Genomic DNA, 19,989 nt, shown 5'->3' with positions numbered 1-19,989 from the left:
TTAAATAAAATTTCGTTATTTTTTTATTTAAAATCTTTTATTTAACTTTAATTCTTGCTTTTTAAAATGGTTTAACCAAAAATTAACCAATTTTGATTTTAGTCAGTAAAAAATAATGCATATATTTATTATTGCTCGAACTCCATACCAAATATGATGTTTTTTCGTCTTTCAAGGATGTTAATATTTAATAAATTACTAATAAAAAATTATAATTTAATATTAATATAATTAATATGAAATAGGGTGGATAATGGAATAGACATGGTGGATAAAGGTATTCAACAAATTATGATATAAACTGATAATAGTAAATATGTTCATATATATATTCAAAAAGATATATCAAATATAAAAAAAAAGTTTAAATAATGAGAAAATAAAAATTAATTCTTTAAATTTCAAATTTAAAGGAAATTCAGGAGTCTATTCTATAATATTATTGTTAATCATCATCCGTTTTCAAATGGTATCCTGAAATAGTACACTTTCTTTTTATTATTATAGACTGACGTTATTAAAATATTTTAAACTCTAAAAACCATCATTCACAGTAATGATCATTAAAAATTGTTTGGCCGAAAATATGAGCATTCAAAATAAATTGAAATATATATGTATGTCCATGGATCGTTTAGTTAAGGTTCATTATATTGTATCAAACTCAAATGGAGATGGGTTTTCATCGAAAACTTATGGAATGATAATAGATTTCAAGAAATGCCTTTTTGACAAAGTTAGTGTTATATAGGTTGGCAATCATTAAACAAATAGAAAATTACAAAACAAAAATTTGAATTTAAATTTCCCTTAAAAGAGTTCCAAATCGGATGATAATTGTTCAAGACTAATTTTTTTTATCCCTGAGGTGTAGAATTGGTACCTGTAATTTCTTGGTTTTTATCTGCTACACTTTGCATAAGGAGCATAAAATAATTTATCTTTGGATTCTTTCATATAAGATGATTTGTTTTAAATTATGAAATATTTCAAACATTATATTTGAAAAATTAATGAGCACAAAAATCATAGGATTTGATAAAATATCTCATCTTCTGATGAGACCAGAATTCTGTGCAATTGCATCTTTTTTCCTAACTTCAAATTTGGCCAAACACCAATAGAAATTCGAATCATGAAAATGATGTTATTAGTTTTATATTGCACTATATTACAGGTTTCTGGATTATTACAACTATTTGTACATTTTACAGTTACACTTGGTAATTATCATGATCTGCAGAAACAGGGATAAACCTATTTTTTTTGTTTTTAAATTTTTACTGGATGGATACTTGGATTTATACGATTTTACATATTTTGAGTTTTTTACTGAGCTTTTTTTTTTTTTTTTAGTGCACAGTAATTTGGTCTCAAGTCATAATCCTAATAGAAAATGTCAAATTAAACAATTTAATTTTTTAACTTTATAATATAAAACATAATATTTAAAAAAATAATTAAATATTCTTACGTTTGATGGATTGGTTAACAGTCCTCTGAAGCGATCCCTCAACCGTAGAATGAATAAACTAACTTAGAATGTCTCCATTTATTTGTCCTTTTTTTAAATGGATTATCAATCACCGAAACGGTAGTTGAAAAGGGAGTCAAGTATAACTGGGGTCGGTAAAGAGAATAAAAAACGTACACAATGGGACGAAGCGACACAAACACTACGCGTAGTGACTTGGCATTTCGCCTGCAAACATCTGCTCTTTCATTATAGAAACGTCATGTCATCATCCCCTACTCTCCAGTCCAGTGTTGGTTTAAAAAAGTTTGGTCTTTAGCATTGAGAACATGTTGGTGAAGAAATGTTCTCTTTGAGAAAACCCACTCGATAACAATGTCAATAGAAGAATCATCAATTTTTGAAGAATTGAAGAAATTAAATTCAGTAATGCCTTTAATTAAAATTATATTAATAAATTGACGTTTATTTGTTTCATTAATCGAATAATTCTTTCCTAGAAATATCATTAAATGAATTTAATTTATATAATTATATGAGATGGTCAGAGCTGCGGTAAAATAATAATAGTTTTAAAGTATTAATGGCCAATGTTTCAACCCAACTGCAGGTCTTCCTTAGGGCTGGTATGAAGAGTAGTGTTGCTATCTACCCAAAGGAATTTTAATTTAAATTTAATTCAAATTTTGCTTTATGTATTAGTAAACATCTCAAATCATGATAACTACTCAGAAGAAGATCTGCATAGTGGGTCAAAACGTTGGCCAACTTAAAAATAGTTGAAAACTTTTTTCGTTTTCTCTTTATCGCAGCACTGAACGTTTCTTTCTAATTCATTTCTTTACAATACAAATATATAGTTTTGTGGACAAAAAAATAGTAATTTTCTTAAATATCAAAAAGATAATTTTTTATCAAACTTAAATAATGAAAAAAACTAAAAACAAAACTGTGCCACATTAAATTCTGTTAGAATTATCAATACTTCATTGAAAGAGGTTTTTAATTTTAGTTTATTTTGATTTATAAGACAAGGAGATGACTTCAAAATTAGGAATACCCATCTTTATTTTTTCTTGTATTTTTCAAGTTTTTGCATCCTGAAAGTTTTATAAAAAACTAATTTTTTTCTTACAAAAATATTAAATCTTTTGATTTTTAATTATTTTTATTTTTTCTTCTGATTTTATTTTAAAATTCTGGCAACCAAATTATGAAAATGACTATAAACAAAGGCATGTCATATTACATTTAGTTAAAATTATCTTATATTTGTCATATACTATACTTCATTGATAATTATCTATACTCAATTGATATTTGTCAGTTTATTTATTTTTTTTTTTTAGGAATAGCAGGCATCTCCAAAATTAGGCGTCCTCGCAATTTTTTCCCTCTTATTTTTCACATGTTTGTATTCTGAAATTTTTATTAAAAAAATAAAGTAATTTTTATTATACTATTATTATTTTTTTATTTCGAAAAATCTATGATTTTAAATACTTTACTTTTAAATTATTTTAATAGTTTTATCTGGCCTTATTCTTAAAAACTTATAACAATTCCATCGGTCACATTATGTTATATTTCAAGTTTTCCTTGCGACTCAAAATAAAATAATATGAAATAAATGTTATTTTATATAAGAGGTTTTTTATTCACACACGCTTATATATACATTTAGTTATACATATTTTTTATCTGAAGGAGAAGTGGATAATCAATCATATAATTATTTTTTTAAACAAAACTATAATATTTTCTTTCTTTGTAAATTTACTAACCACTGCCAATATAAAAAGAAAAAAATAATTATTAAGAATACTCTTTCTTTTTTATTCATTTTACGATAAAGGATTACCGACTGTGTACCAAACCGGTATTATTTAGTACTACTGTTTTAACATACACAGATTCATATAAATCTGACAGTAGAAAAAATGGAATAATATTTGAATATTTATAATGTTTCTACTGAATTCACGGCCATTTCAATGCAACGACCGTCTGATTGCTTGTAATAAACAGAATTATTTAAATGACTACAATGACTGAGTTATTGGGCTTAGATCAACCGTGCCTCTAACATTTCAACGTGTCCAGGTCCAGAAGTATCAGTCGTTTATGGGATGTGGTTTGATATGCATAAACAGTTTTATAAGCCACGCCGGTTTTATTTCTTAGGTAGCGGTGAGAACTGTATGATTTACAGTCCTTTCGAGATTACCATTTACAGTAGGGACTGTAACTGTTGGATCGGATGCGCCTTTATGTAAAACAGCCGTCAGCTACGAGGTACCCCTGTCTCGTAAATGTCCATTTAATTTGTATAGAGCTGCTCTTGGAGTATCCAGGCAGGTTGGGTCCTTCAACAAATTCCTTATTTACTTCTTAAGGAAAAGGAGAAATGGCTTCATTATTGATAAGAATCGGATTTTAAATATAATAATATGGCAATTATTAAATATTTGACGAGTTACAGTTAAAAAATATTGGATGTAATTTATTAAGGAAAAGAAATACCCAATGGTGATATAGTATTTAATAAATAATAAAAGTATAAAGGTATAATAAAAGACAAGTAATCTATACCATGAAAATTCAAGAAAGTAATCGAAAAGTAAACTGTACTGAGAGGTAAAGTAGAGATGAGCAGTTGACTCCTCCAAAAGAATCCAACTCAAAATGATTCGCTCGAAAACAGTTCATCTTGATTCGGTCGATTCTTTATTGAAGAGAATTAAAGACGTTGGAGTAGAGGATATTTTCTTTTAGTGAGGAAAACTAACTTGCCATTAAGTTCTTCAATTTTTAATCAAGTTAATTTAAATTTTAAAAATATATAATATCTTTATTAAAACATAACTCAAAGAAAAATAATAGTAAATAATGTCTACGACCTTTAAGGAAAGGAGTAAGTATTATATGAACACAGTTAAAGAAATGAAAATATTTTTTATTTATCGTAGAAGATAAATGTTTACTTAAATCATTATGGGGATTTTTATTAACCTTAAAGATATATATATATATATATATATATAGTTGACTTTTGGCCATTCTGTATAATTAGGTTTAATATGACTACTAATAATAATAAAAAGAAAATAGAGCATGGAATATAATAATAAATGCTATATATGACAAATGTAGATAATGTAATATGAAATGTTGTAAGTTGATTAATTAATAATAAATATGATTTTCTATATTAAGTTGTTTTTTTATAGGTTAATTGACTATATGTATATTTAATAATAATTTAAGTATGCTAATTTAAAATTAATAATGATTCTAAAAATATTGACAATAACATTGTAATTAAAGCTGTTAACTAATTGATTATCCTTGATAATGAACAGGATTTAACGCTGGTGAAGAATGTTGAGACTAAATGGATCTAATTTATTTTAATTGACAAATATTTTTAAAAAATTTAATTTTGTAATTGTTTACTATTCGTTATGCTTGAAAACAAAAGTTTCTCCTTGATAAGCCATGATGTTTGGGATTTTTTAAAAATAAAATTCCTTATTTTAAATTTTAAAAAAGTGGGATAAAGTAATAATAATCAATGGAAGAATTAAGATAGAATTAAAGATTCACTTTAATTACGGCGATGACCGACAGAGTTCTAAAAATCGAACTTCTCATATCAAAGGAAAACTAGTCTGGACTCAAGGTTCCTTTCAATTTATTGATGGGCCATGAAAACGAAATGAACCTTATCCTTCCATTCGATAACACAATGTCGCAACAATAATAAAAATTACTAATAATGGAAATTATTTACCTTTGTATTTATTACGTAAGACTAAAAATTCAGTATATTCTCGATTGTATTCAAATGTATTTTGCTTATGAGAAGTAAAAAAAAAACATAAAATCTCTAAACAAGGCCATTATATACGGCATTACCATACCGTCAACCATAAGGATTGAGCAGACTCGCCCCTCGATTGGGGAGGGAATGAACCACAAGGGGTGGCATCAGCAGAGTGGGGCGAGCCGAAATGTGGGCCAGTGGGCCACGGGGTTCCTATCGCCTCCAGTGCCCTAGGTCACAACGGGTTATGTAACCTATTATAGGGGGTCTGGATATTACATGATCGGTTGTGGACGGTATAGGCGGTTTTGTTAATAGGTTAAATAATTTTCAAAACATATTAATTGTGAAAATTAGAAAATTTAATTAAAAAGTTGAATAATGTTATTTATATTATTATTAATTAGATGGATGATTTAATAATAATTCTATATTCAATTTAGTGTTAAAATAGAATTTTTCTGATCTTACATCCACTTCACCGATTTGAAGAATATGTTCATACTATTCCTCTAAATAAGAAATTCGACACACATACTATGTAATAAAAATGATGTTTAATGGTTATAAAATTATAATAAAGTGTAAGTGTGAATTGGAAATAGTTTACAAAAAATAAAACAGCTCTTCTATGACCGGATTAAAGGCTAAGTACCTATTATTATAAAAATTGATGATGATTGTTTCTAGAAAAATGTTTGAGATAATTAAACCATGATATGTTCCTCAGTATATATACTGAGGACTTTGAGGCTCGGTTAATAATAAACAACTATATCCGAGGTCTTTTCAAGTTATTTCTTTTTTCTCATATTTATACTCTACAGCGAAAAAAACATTTTTGTTGAAAAAAAGCATTTTCTAAACTATTTGTTAAACACTAAAATAAACAGAATTATTAAGATTATTAAATAGAAACAATTGAATGCAATGTTTCAATTTATTAATCTCGAAATGTATTCTGTATATTTTAGATAACAAAATATGTAGTTTTTTTTTCACTGCAGGGCATGAAATTTAAAATGAAAATCTAGAAATTTCACTAAAATATAGTTGTTTATTACTAACTGAACCTAAACATTCTCAAAAATATATATTTCATTAACAATTGAAAAGAAAAAATAGCAAAGACAATTTTTCAACGAAATTCATATTAATTCGCTTCCTTTGTTCAACTCAATATACAGTTTGATTAAACGAAGGATGGAATTTAAATAATTTAATTTAAATTGGTATAAAATATGGCATAACTAATGCTCGCTACATGTAATTAGATAAAATATACTTTCCTACAAGTTTGAAGGTTTTTCGTAAAATTTTTCCTTTTATCTTTTATCTTTATTTCCAGAACTACTAAATTTAATCCAATGAAAAATTATAGTGGTAATTAGAAAAAAAAATCTAAAATATTTCTTTAAAAATTTCTGTTATAGACACTTAATTTTTTTCACATAGAAAAAAATTTTATTGATATTAATCATTTATAATTACGTTCCTTTAAAAAAAATTTATTTGCATCTATTTCTACTAGCTAAACATTTTTAAATAAAAATAAAAATCAGAGAAAGTAATATAGTCAATAAATAGAATGATTTTAAATTTAAAAAATAATCTATTACTGTATAAATATAAGCAGAAATACTAACTACTAAATAACCAAACCGGACAACATGCTAGGAAGCGACAAGGCTTATAATTTACAAACGTTTTGTCAACTCTACAGCAAGCTCAGTTACTAGAATGCGGGATGCGCATGGTGATACGGGTTTGGGACAATACTAACATGCTTGGCAAGGGATTTTATGGGTATGCTTAAAAAGTATGTATATTTGTTGTTTGACATACCGCCATGCGAGGGAGAGGGGGTAGGGGCCTACCTTTCTGTGGCTTTGTTAGTCATCAGACACCTGTGAACAAGAACAAGAAAAGAAGTCTAACTAGTTCCATGTCTCAGGGTGCGGGTGGGGTGCACGGCGTGGTCTATTTTAGTTTTCAAATCGCCTATAATTAAACTGGGTTTAGGGGAACAGTTTAATCTGCAGTTTCTAATACATTCATTAAATGTTTAATGGACAACGTTATCTTCAGAATAAAAATTTTCTTTCGTATCCTTTAAAAGGCTAAGGTATATATCAAAATGAAAGATCAAATTAAAAAAAAATCCATTATTTGAATGAATGGAGAATAAAACAAAGATTCTTATAACTTTCATGTTTTTAAATAATCACAATTTTTATTTTATTTCTTTATTATTTTACAATAAAAAAAACTTTAAAAAAAAAAAAATATTTTTTTGAAAAATTTATAGAATAACTTTTCTTTCGAGTAACGTGCACCCCCTCCAATGCACCCTTTTGATTCGGATTGTTTCTTAACAACCACTTGTCTAGTTTAATTAGTTTAATGAAAAAAAGTAATAGAAAAATTAAAAGAGACTTGCAAATGTTATACAAAAATTAAAACTAGAGAAAAACTACACAGTTAAACCTATTTTCTGCACTTGTTCATTCTATCTTCATCCTTACACCACCATGCACCTCCTTTAGAAAAAAAAACAAAATCCTTCACCCATCAGCAGCCAGGCAAGCTCAACTCAAAACAGGCATTCCTTCTGTTCAGCTATAAAATTTATTTTAATATTCCAAACAAAAAAGTAAAAAAAAAAAAAAAAAGAGAGAAAACCATTCCTTTTGGTTACATTACCTCTTTGGTTCCTTTTTTGCTAATTAAGATTTACCTTTCTTTACAAGGAATACCGAATTAAACTCAATCCAAGTTGAATATTATTCTAAAAACACATTTGAGTAATAATTCAATTATGTATACTAAAATGATGTGATAGCCACTAAAAAAAAAAATTTAGAAAAAATATAACGTGTAATAAATAATTTAATAGATTTTTTTCCGGGTTATTATAAGAAAGTTAAAATTATCTGATAAAGGAGAAAAGACTCATTGTACTCTTTAAATAGACAGTATGAGAATTTCTTAAAAATATACTCACAATACGCCGGAGGTTTACAAAAGTGTAATTGTTTCACGTCGGGTTAACGGTAGAGCGACAAGTGTATATAAGCGTGCCCAGACACCCTGCCATATATGGGGAAGCAATTATCGAAGAACCTTTGTCCAATTTAAAAGGTGTGCATAATGTGGGTTTTGTACGAGGCTGTTCATGTCTGTTTTTTATCTCCATCTGCCTTCGAATAGCTTTCCAACTCTTGCTTCTCGGTATTATTTCGCAGCCTAACGCGGGGTGAAAAAGTCTATTTTTTGGTCACGTTTAGGCATCAGGCGTTTGTAAAACCGTTATAGGGAGAGGTGAGGATTCATCGTTTTGTGTCAGCGCTGGGGAGTAGGTTAGCACGTTTGAAGTTTAATATTTCATCATCGGATTCATCCCGAACCCAATCCAAAATCATCTTTTTAAAGGCACTTTTAAAACTATCTATCCATGAGGAAAGAAAAAAATAATGTAATCATTTCAAATCATGTTCCTAAGAGTCACAGTAGGTTCCTCCTAAGTTAAATAGGCTATTATAAGTTTGCAAAATTCCACTTCTAGTTATGAGCAGTTAAGATGCAGTGGCTTACAACGTGGGTAACACAAACTCATAAGACATAACATAATCTAATTTATAAACAGTAAGATTTGTACTTTCTTTAGCTAATTTTGTAATAAAAAAGTTATTGACAAAATTAAGCATTTTTCGACCGTAGTTCAAAAAGTATACATTTTTTAAATTATATTTCAATCGATTTGTTTTTTCTGAAAAATAAGAAAAATATATTGGTGATTCTATTAAATGATTTTTTATTTGCTAAAAATATATTTAAAAAAGCATAATTAGAATTTCAGTAAAGTAGGTCAACAAATTTTTTTTAGAAAAAAGCAAATCATAGTTTTACTTTATGTTAAATTTGTTTAATTAGAACCGGTTTGTGCCCTTTGCTGCAGTTTATAGAACCCTAAATTATTGCCATGTTTGGTGCATATGATTGAGTCATGTTGAAATTAATACTTTTTTTTTCAAAATAAATCAAAGGCGTAATTTTATTTTCAAATTTAAAATTCGTATTTAAGGGTTTCTTGATGTTCTAAAATCAAGTATCAACTTTGTTTCACCCCTAAAAATTGTTTTACCACACTTTGATAGGTTAGTCGGTCTGAATTGTTTCAATGTAGTCCAAACATTGAAGCACTGGTCATTATATAAAAAGGTAACTATATAATAATTATTTACATTTTATAGAGTATATATGTGAAAATATCATAGATAATCAAATTATTTATAAAAAAAAAATCAATTAAATGGGACCAGTATTAACGATTATAGAACGAAGTTAGCTGTTTCCATTTATGTTACTGTAGTTAACGTCTTATCACATCATTTATAAATCAATTGATGTCAAAGTTTCAATAGTGTTCAATGAATATATATGAATATATATACATCCTCAAATACAGCATTGGCAAAGTATTTACCGGGTCTGCTAGTATTTTATAAAACAATATTGATAGTCATTAGATAACGTAAGCTGAATTGTAGTTACGTTGATAAACGTCCACCATAACCGGCTGAAGCATTAGACCGTTTCCCTGTTCCCGAGCGGTTCTAATAAAGTAAGACATTTGAAATAGAGACCAGAGGGGTACCTACAGCTTGGTGGGCATTGGCCTAATATACGAGTATAAGTTGGCAGTAAAAAGGTGAAGTTGTAGGAGACTGATGGGGCAGTCATTACAGGCTACACTGTTCTCCAGCTCTAGGGCATTATTTTACCCTTTCTCCATCTCCAGTCGTCTCTAATTATAGTTCTCCTCTCGAGTCTTTGCCTTTTCCGAATCCGTTTCCGTTCCAGGCTCGCCTCGACTAATTCGAACCGTCTTATATATCTTTCTGTCTTTCTCTTTTTCTCTCAAATAAAAAAAAACCAAAAAAAAAAAAACGATTCCAGACCTAAACAAGACAGGTAGTACATTTGTTCGTATAAAAACATTGAAATAAAATGTTATGTATGATTGAAATCAAAATATAAATATTCCAGATTTCAAATAAATTTATTTTTATATATCAAATTGGATAGGGATAGTTCATGATCAATATTACCACAAGTTATTATATTAATTATCACTGATGTTTAAGAACTCGTTTTGTTTAACATAAATAATAGTACTTAAAAATAAGAATAAAAATTATTTATTTTTACCAATTATAACAGTTGTACAGATAACAAAAAACTGTTTTTGGTAATGATTGGAGAAATTTGTTGGGGGGTGCGGTCAGCAAAGAACAACATAAATAAATAAAACCATGTGTATTTATTTTATGCCGACGTTTCGACCTGAGTTTCATGGGGTTATGGCGTAGGAGGTTGGCTTGCAACTGGATTTGGATTTGGTAATATTTTTTTTAAGAATATCATTTTTTTTTATAATTTAATTACTTATTGCAAGCGCGAATTTCAACCCTTTGTAGAAAGGTAATCAATCTGCTAGTTTTTTTTTTTTAGTTTGTTTCTAAATTGCATTTAAAAAGTAACACAACGCCTAACTAAAATACTAGTACAGGTATCGTTGATTATTTTTAGACAGAAATGCTAGTTTTTAAATTCAAAAATCGTACTCAGCCATACTGAGAAGTTGTTGTTTATCTGTTTCGTTCTATGCTTGATTTGCAAGAAAATATTACTTTATGTCCACTTAGTTTAAGGAATGAGGATTTGATGTTTCCTTCACAAATAAAAAGTAATGAAGTAGTTTTAGTTAAAATCAAAAAAGTCAGTAAAGCAGACAATGGTTTTATGGTTTATTAGGAGATCTCTCTAAATGTTTTCAGAACCATGATATGTTCATAATCACTTCTAAACCCGAATTGGTACTGTAGTAAACATACTTCGTATTAACAGTAGCTCATAACAGACCACATAAAAAACCCTCTAAAATTGTTGAAAATCATTAAACGACTTATTAATTTAATGTTAAAAATATTCTTAATATCTCCCTCTTAAAAATGATTTGCCAGATACTAACTAGCTAAATTTAGGAGTTGATTCTACACTTGCCTTGTGACAAAAAAGTCCTTTCTTGGCCACCATAATAACCTTCCAATTTTATCTACTCCTCGGTGTTTTAATATGCTATACAGTTTAACCAGAATAACGGAAGTATTTTATTTCCTAGAGACATAGATCCCATATTCGCCGCATAAGATATGTTACGCCAGTGTCAGACATAATCCATTGGAAATTAGTATGCTGTGGGATGTAATACAGAGATCTTTAATCTTTAATCTCTTGTTTATTTAAAAATTGGAATAAACCGGCTACTCATATATAGGAAAGGCTAGGAAATGCGGTTTTTGTGTTCAGCTTTAACTCATACTTATTAAAGTCAAGACGTAACGACCAAGCAAGATCGATAACCAAAGCTACATCTGTATGATATTGTCCGCCTATCCGTTGAAATATGGTACCTATAAGGGAAAACATTTAGTCCTTTTTTTCCCTTTCTCATGTAAATAGCGTCCGAAGGATAGGTCAGAGGGTGGATCTCCCCTAGCTATTACATATATCTCTTCCTTTTATGTTCCGTTTATGGATAACCATTCCACCTCCCCGCCCACCGGCCTCCAAGCCTTACAATAGCCCTCCTCTAATAGAAGGCATCGCCTGTTGAAAGAATCACACGCTCCAATAATATCTGCCAAGGGAGGAGTGTATCATTTCTCCAAGGGGATGGTGTCAAAATACAATACTTCCGACAATGCTTTTGTCTGTCTTATCTAAGGCATTTGAGCTGATATCGAAATTATTTCAAAATGGTTATGAAGTTAGTCATCAAATGTAATGCATATAATGATTATATTACATAATTTATAATTCTTAAAATCAACGTTTTCCGTAATAGGTAGTACTCGGTGTCAAATGCGTCCTCATATCAATAGTGATGATAGATTCTCAAGAGTAATTGAATTCTGAAACGATTTTGTTCAATTGTCCGCACGTTACTCTTCGAAAACTTACAAAAATTGATTGCAGTTTTTGCCGATTTAAGCCTTTAGGACGCATTGGATCAAAAAAGTTTGAATAAATTTCATCAACAAAAAAGTTCAAAATAAATTTCATTTATTACCAGAATCCAATATATTAAATAAAAATCCCATTAGAAATATTTGAGTTTGATGTACTAGATAGAGAACAACTGGATCAGCTAAGAAAACAAACATATCCTCAGAAGATAAACCAGCCTCTTTTATGACTATCCAAAACTAAAGTATAATTTCCAATAACTGTAGAAGCTTGAGGCTGGAGTGTTCATTTCACCTGGGAGTGAATAAGTTGTGGTAAAAAAAATATTATTATTTTTTTTTTAAATAGTTCCCGAAGGTTAAATGATATCCTTAATGATGAATGATCAGGCTATATTAATATATTATTTTATTATTATCCATTTTAGATTTTTTATTTTTTAATTTGTATTATTATTATTTATTAAATTTTATATTTTTATTTGATATGTGCATTTGGTATGATTGTGTACTTACGACCCTAATACTTATTGGCCGTCTGTATTATTTCAATAAATGTTTAATTAAAAAATAAAAAAGATTTGTCTCACCATTTATTTATAAAAAAAAATTTACAATTTTCAAATTTATAACTAATAGTTTCTAAGTACTATAGAGGATGAGGGGAAGATGGAACGAATTTTGAATAAAATAGCTAAAAGTCTGTAATCTGGTGTGATTCCCTCAGATTAAACTGTGTGTGTGTGTGAACACCATAATAAGTAGGGCTCGATTCACATATGTATTTGCAATTTAGCATGTTCTTTAAATGGACCTTAAGAAATATACCACTAAACATTTTTATCTATCAATTATTTAAATGAAGAATTAGATGAAAAGGAATGCGGAGCGGTTCATTTGGTCAAAACGGGGCCAGGAGGTGGAGAACCGGTTTTCATCCTTTGATTTCACGATTATGTTTCTCACATCGCCCGTAATGAGCATAAATAAGATCAACCACGATTTATATCTTTAATCCTCGAATCTCGTTTCGGGACAACGTATTCGGAACTGTCGTCAAAACGGAATAGTAATAAAAGGTTTCGAATAGGCTCAGATAATTATGCAATTTTTTTATATCTACATAACAGGACTCTAATATTCTCCACTCGGAGATTAAACCTATTCATAAAATACTAAAACAAAATTGTATATAATTTTTTTTTAAAATAAATCTCTCTGGGAGTAGAGCTATAAAAACGTACTAAATATAGTAATTTCGAACTAACAGGCAAAGTTGATTCTTTAGTTTATTATAATTAAAATTCTGTTCTCTTTATACATTTAAAAAATATATATACTTTTTTCAGATAAAAATTAGCATTTATAGAATAATGAAGAATTACATTGATCAAACACTTCTTGAGCCTTAGCCACTGGAATTTACATCTGGCCTTTTTACACAAATACGGAAGTTTACAACACCTGTTGTTGGGTTGTTAAGGCAGGTGTGTACTAATGAATAATAATACTAACTTTTTCTAATTCTACACCTTGTTTCCAATTGATCCGATAATCGTATTTATAAAAAAAAATATATCAAAGACAAGGCAAAAATGAATTAACTTACGACTTGTAAAGTACTAATTATACTTGAAGATAGAATATATTAAATTTAAGTAAGCATTAAAAATATAGTCTTAAAAATGAACGTTAAAATTATAATATAGGATTTCTACTAAAAAAAAAAAAAAAAAAAAAGTCAATTCAATGTTTTATTAATTTACAAACCATCAGGACAAACAAAATTTCTTTTTAAACAAAATATTAATTTCCTAATTTATTATTGAAATGCAATTGAAAAATGATAATAGCCCCATAACCCATAAACAAATCACTATTCCATGTTTCGCTTAGTTCAAGGCATCTCCAGAACAGATGATCATAAATATTACATAAGAAAATAAACACCAACACATCCCAGATCAACAGCCCAAAAAGACACATCAGCCAGAGGTGGCTCATCACTCCATGACATCTAAATACATAAGATAATAAGGACTAGATAAATTGAAGGTATAATTGTGTTGAAGATGTGTTATTTTTTATTCGATTAATTTATTTTAATTATCATTACCATTAATATTTTATCATCAGTATTATCCTTTTTTTGAATATATATTATTCCAAATTTATTTATTTAATGTGAAATGTGCTATATTTTGTCTATTTATTATTTTCTTCCCTGATTATGCCTGAATTGGAAAAATTCCTGTTGATGAGTTTTTGTAAACAGAAGGCGTTTCTGATTAGAATCTTCCGATTGTATCTTTTTTGTTTTTTGTCTGTTACAGATGTCTCCCTCTTTTGTATTAATTCTTAATTTTTTTTTCCAAAGTTCCCTCACCACCAACTTTAGTAAAACTACGAGGTAACGAGTCGTTGAGTTGGTAGTGGGGAACTATCGATTTGGCTGCTGGACAAGTACCGGACCCCACCGGGCACAATATTCGGAGGCAATTAAATTAATAACGACCAGCGAGGAGAACAGATGGCGTAATTGTAGGTGCATGAATTACCGGCTCACGGTGTGTAATTTTATCCCCACTACGTTTAACTATACCACTTGTCCTTTATGTCTTTGATACAACTGTAGGCTAGAGACTAATGTTTATATATTAGAATTTACATTATTCGACATAAGGAAAATAAGGCAATTTTCAAATTTTGAGTTTTTCTACTTCGCTAATGATGCACTAAATGAAAAATTATAAAAAATAAAATCGTTTTAAAATTTCATTTCCTTCAAGAATATTCTCAATATATTATATACATATACACACACACCAGCAGGTTGGTTTTTCAAATTATTTCAGTTAAGTAAGCCGTATATTAAGTTGATTGAATAATTAACAAAGTTTATACTACTGTATTTCATTACAATATTTCTTTTTGAAGATAAATGGACATTTGCCAAGAAAAGAAATATTTTTAACCGTTCCTGCCGATTTGTGCCATAACGACGCAACTAAGAAAAAATTCCCACAAATGTATTATAAGTTTTAATTTTATGATTTATCGAAGTTCCCTGTAAAACGAATACGAAATCGAATTCTTCATAAAAAGAAACTTCATATTCCATAAATTAAAAGTTTTATTAAATTCTCAAAATACTCGAAAATATGGGGAATAAACCATTTCCATTATATATTGATAAAATATATAAACATTTTTTTAAAAAGATTTTCTTAGGGAAATGGTTTTTTAAAAAACAACAAATTATTGCCCACGTTTTATGGCTCAATAAATAAAAAACCATGACCGTCCCCCTCTTATATTTTTATGTTTTCTTTTTTTTTTTAACCCATAATAATACATCAAAGCAACCCCAAGTATCTGTTTATGACCTACTGTAACCCAGCAGTCCTTAAAAATATTTGGAGAAGTCATTGTTCCATGGATTCACTGATCTGAACCTCCCAACCGCTAGAATAAAAGATAATAAATTACTGGATCGAACAATGGACTCGGGACACGACAAAATGCGGTTTGATTCACTGGTCCAAGGGGGCGTGCTCTGTATATATAAAAAAAAAAAAAGGGAACACGAGGGCGAATCGTTTCAAATGAAAACGCATCTGTCTGTTTCAGGTATCCGTCAGTTTTCTAGATACCACAATGCTACTGCTTCCACAATGCTGGGCACCACAATAGCCTTCGGTTATCCCACTTTATTAATGTCTGTTCTTATGCTCGCGTTCGACGGTTCGTTGATTTTTCGGCCTTCTTCAGGAGTCTTTGTTTATGCCTTCAGGAGGTCTTGAGGGGAACTGGATCCATATGTTCGATCAATCGGGTTTTATGAGAATTTCATGGTTTACTGTTTAGGAGTGAAACTTTAAGAGCAGTTGAGTTCCTCGTCGATTTTTTTAAATGCAGTTTGTACTTAACACGGAAAGACATTTTTGTAAAAAAATCTTTATAGAAAAGAAAAGCCCTTTTACTAAGCAGTTATTATGTATAAAATGATGAGTTCAAAAGCAAGAATAGTTTGACATATGTTTTTATAATTGGTAAAAACGTGATTTTTGTTAATTGTATTTATTTACCCACAAAAATATAAGAAACAAATAAAATTACTTCTACAAAATTCTCATTTTATAAAGAAAATTATAAGAAAGTATTTTATTTAAAATAAAACATTCTTTTTCATTACAAAATAGTAATATTCGATGTAATACATTAACAAGTAAAGGAAAGAATATTTGTTAAATGATTACTTTAAATATTCAAAAGGTTTGGGAATATTTTTCTACTTTTCACAAGAAAGTGAAAAAAAATTATAACCTTCAACATTAAGTTCCCAAAATATTCTTTATTTTTTTTTTTTTTATTTATTATATAATCATAAAATAGGTGAATTTTTTTCAAATCCAGTTATGGTTTAACTGTTTTTGATGAAATTCATTTATCATAATAATTTAGTAACGAAACTCCCAATTAGATGTATATGGTCCTCCGGGACGGATAGATGACTGTTTTATTCGACCTTATTAATAGCAGTCAAGTTTCGAGTCTTTTTTTCTTTTTTTTAACAGATACCTTATAAAGAAAAAAAAGCTCTTTTACTATGCAGTTACATTACATAATATTATTGGCTCTATGATGAGTCAATGTGCAGGAATAATATGGCATATATATTTATAAATAACTATAACTGGTAAAAACATGACTTGCAATTATTCTAGTATTTTACTATCATTAAATAAGAATCATTAATACGTTTTCAACTAGCGTAGTGCCACTAGAATACAGAACAGGTGAAGACCAACAAAAGAGCCAGCAATCAACTGACAGTTCATATATTGAAGAGTTAATCATTTCAAAACAGAAATTAGAAGAACACTAACGACCTTTTTCTCATTTGTTTTTTGTCAACGCCCTCGAAGGCGATGAGTTCCTCCCGTTAATACCCTCCTCACCTCCCACCTTCCATTTAAATACAATATAATAACAAGGAGGGACTACTCACAAATAGGAGCCCTCCCAGGAGGATGGTTTCACCATTAGTATCTATCCTAAGATGTTAGCTTTATTGTGCTCTGTCTATAATTGGAAGCAATCATTGCCTACTTTAAAATGGCCCAAGACTTATCTAAGGGCTGCATTAACTCTGCATCTGTCATTTCGTAACATTATTATAATCATTATATTATGTTCAGATTGCTTTTTGGTTATAGATAGAATACAACTATCTCCAACTAACTCTACACCATCTATTGTATAAAGGAAAGAATCAAGTAACATTTTTATACATACAGCTAAAAATGGTAAAATTATCTATAGGCTTGCTTTAAATTTTGAAAGGTTTGAAGGTATGTTTCATATCAGGAGGAACGTGAGAAAATAATAACCTAACATTTAGGATTTTTAAACAAATAAATTATTAGAATTGTTTTAATTAAAAAGTAACATAAAATGAGACGTTTTTTCTATTTACAGGCTGGTTACTATATTATCATATAAATTAAGAATTTCTTCCAAAAATTTTCAATCAGAGTTGTTTTAACTATTTTTGGATTTTAACTCTTTTACCACGGGATAATATAGTAACAAAACTGTTTATTATAGAAAAATTTTAAAACTGGACTTTTATGGTTTTGGAACTATACAAATTGTAAACAACATAAAAAACATAAATATTAAAATATAATTATCAATGATTTTTTAATTATTTGAATTTAAATTTTAAATATCTATATAAACATCTCAGATCTCCTTAAATTCTAATCCTCTGTTCGTTCCTGCAATACCCATTTCTGAACAATAAAATTAAATACTATAACCAAATTTCATTCTTACTTCCACCCATCACTCCCGTACCCTTTCCACCTTGAAATCCCACTTATTCCTTTATTTCTTATCCACTCAGTTCCTATAGAATTAATGTTCCTTATTTATTATTATATCATAAAAACTCTTATTAATTAGACAAATAATTTTTTTATCAGTCATTAGTGTGACGTTTATTTTTTTTCTATTACAGACTTAAAAGTTACTTTAATACGATTTATCATATGTCATTAATTATTTTTTCTTTTATTTATTACTCTAAGGTTCTAATGCCCACTAACTTTTATTGAATTATTATTCTACAGAGACATGTACGGAAATAAATAAAGTATTATTAATGCATTATCATAAACTAATTCCTCATCAACGCCTGACTCACGATATTCCACTCAATAAGGAGAATAGGTTTCTGATTCAAGACAGATTATATTAGTATTAGATGAAAGGAACAGGTAAATTCTGTAGAATAAACAACTGTAAAAAACAACTTTTTCTTTTTCTATTCTTTATTCTCCATCAGAGGTGTGTGTACTTAACAAAAGGGAGCAGAGAAAATCAAAAGAGAGGCCTGGCCAGAAGCAGAATGGTTCCGACAGCGTATCCAATCCACGGCCCATTATCGGGAGAGGGAAAACACACAACCTAAACCCGATCCTCGCCGCAGCGGTAAAAAACTAAACTAGGAGGAAAATTAAAAGATAAGAAAAAATGCCGGTGATTAATGGAATGACTCTCGGAGATGTGTAGCCGGTGTGGGAATCCTTGTCCAAACACCATTACCGCACAATGACTTTGGAAGGTATCCACTGATTCGACACCTCAATCACAACCAGCGAGACGAAAGCTAAACCATACACAGTCGTACCAAGACGCCTTTTGTCGCATCTTACGGCCAAAACACACAAAGCCTTTCAATCTATCTCAGTACCATCCGGAAATTTTTCTCATGATCCATCTCCTACGGGAAATGATACAGTGCATTTCTTCTAAACACTGTCATTTAAACAGTTATATAGATTTTATAGCTTATTTAATTACAATTAAAAGCAAAAATATTTTTATTATTTATTATTTAAACTCCATTGAGGACCTAAGCAGCCCTGGAGTGGGAATGTCGGGCTTTATTTTTCAGGACTGAGTCGGAATAAAAGTTAATCTTTTTGAACCTTATCTCTCATTTTATCCACTATTAAAATGTTTGTATTGTGTAAGTAAGAAAACTGTTAAATATTAAAAAAATAATAATAATAAATATAAATAATTGAATTTAGCATAGTAGCCTGCAATTAGAAAACAATTTAAAACTCGGACGAATTAATTTTAAGGCTTTCCTAGATAATGGCCTGACGGCCGAAACGCAACAGGAGAATAGAGTTAGTAAGAAATATGGATTTTTAATTTAATTTATCTACTCTTAAACCCAAAATTAATACCATGACATTGAAACTATAAAATAAAAACAGAAAATATAGTTTAGATTTATTTAAGGATCTAAAAGTAGCAAGTAATACAAAATATTAAACAAATTCTAAAATGTTAAGTACAGACCTTCTCCTGACTAATATGTAATATACTGATGAAAATTCTTTTAAAAATTTTAATTAATCATTTTCAAGAGATACAATGATATATCATTTCAAAGATAAATAATTCGATTCTTCCCACTTCTTAAAATGAATAAAAACCAAAGAAGATATAAGAGGTTGGTAGATAAAAATATTGAAATTAGGATTTTAATTAGTTTTAACAAAACTTGGTGACTTTTCAAACTGAAAAACGTACACATGCATTGTAGAATTGAGTTAATCAGTGATGTTATATATATA

At 28.9% G+C, this 19,989-nt stretch overlaps 1 protein-coding gene across 8 annotated transcripts in view; it reads right to left on the bottom strand.

The window, feature by feature from the left end:
- The window catches only part of dac (dachshund), a 334,381-nt gene that overhangs the window by 274,525 nt on the left and 39,867 nt on the right, over positions 1-19,989 (bottom strand). For 6 of the 8 annotated variants that reach the window (XM_067046543.1, XM_067046576.1, XM_067046550.1 and 3 more), the window contains exon 2: positions 7,178-7,207. The exons of the other annotated variants lie outside the window; for them this stretch is intronic. In XM_067046543.1, the coding sequence (XP_066902644.1) occupies positions 7,178-7,207 (30 nt within the window). The remainder of the gene's footprint in view (positions 1-7,177; positions 7,208-19,989) is intronic. 8 annotated transcript variants of the gene reach the window in all.

The sequence above is a fragment of the Halyomorpha halys genome, unplaced genomic scaffold (genome assembly GCF_000696795.3).
Source record: "Halyomorpha halys isolate HHAL.00 unplaced genomic scaffold, Hhal_1.1 Scaffold257.1, whole genome shotgun sequence".
Taxonomy (NCBI): Eukaryota; Metazoa; Arthropoda; class Insecta; order Hemiptera; family Pentatomidae; genus Halyomorpha; species Halyomorpha halys.
The sequence above is the reverse complement of the archived record's forward strand: the minus strand, read 5'-3'. Positions and strand labels throughout refer to the sequence as shown.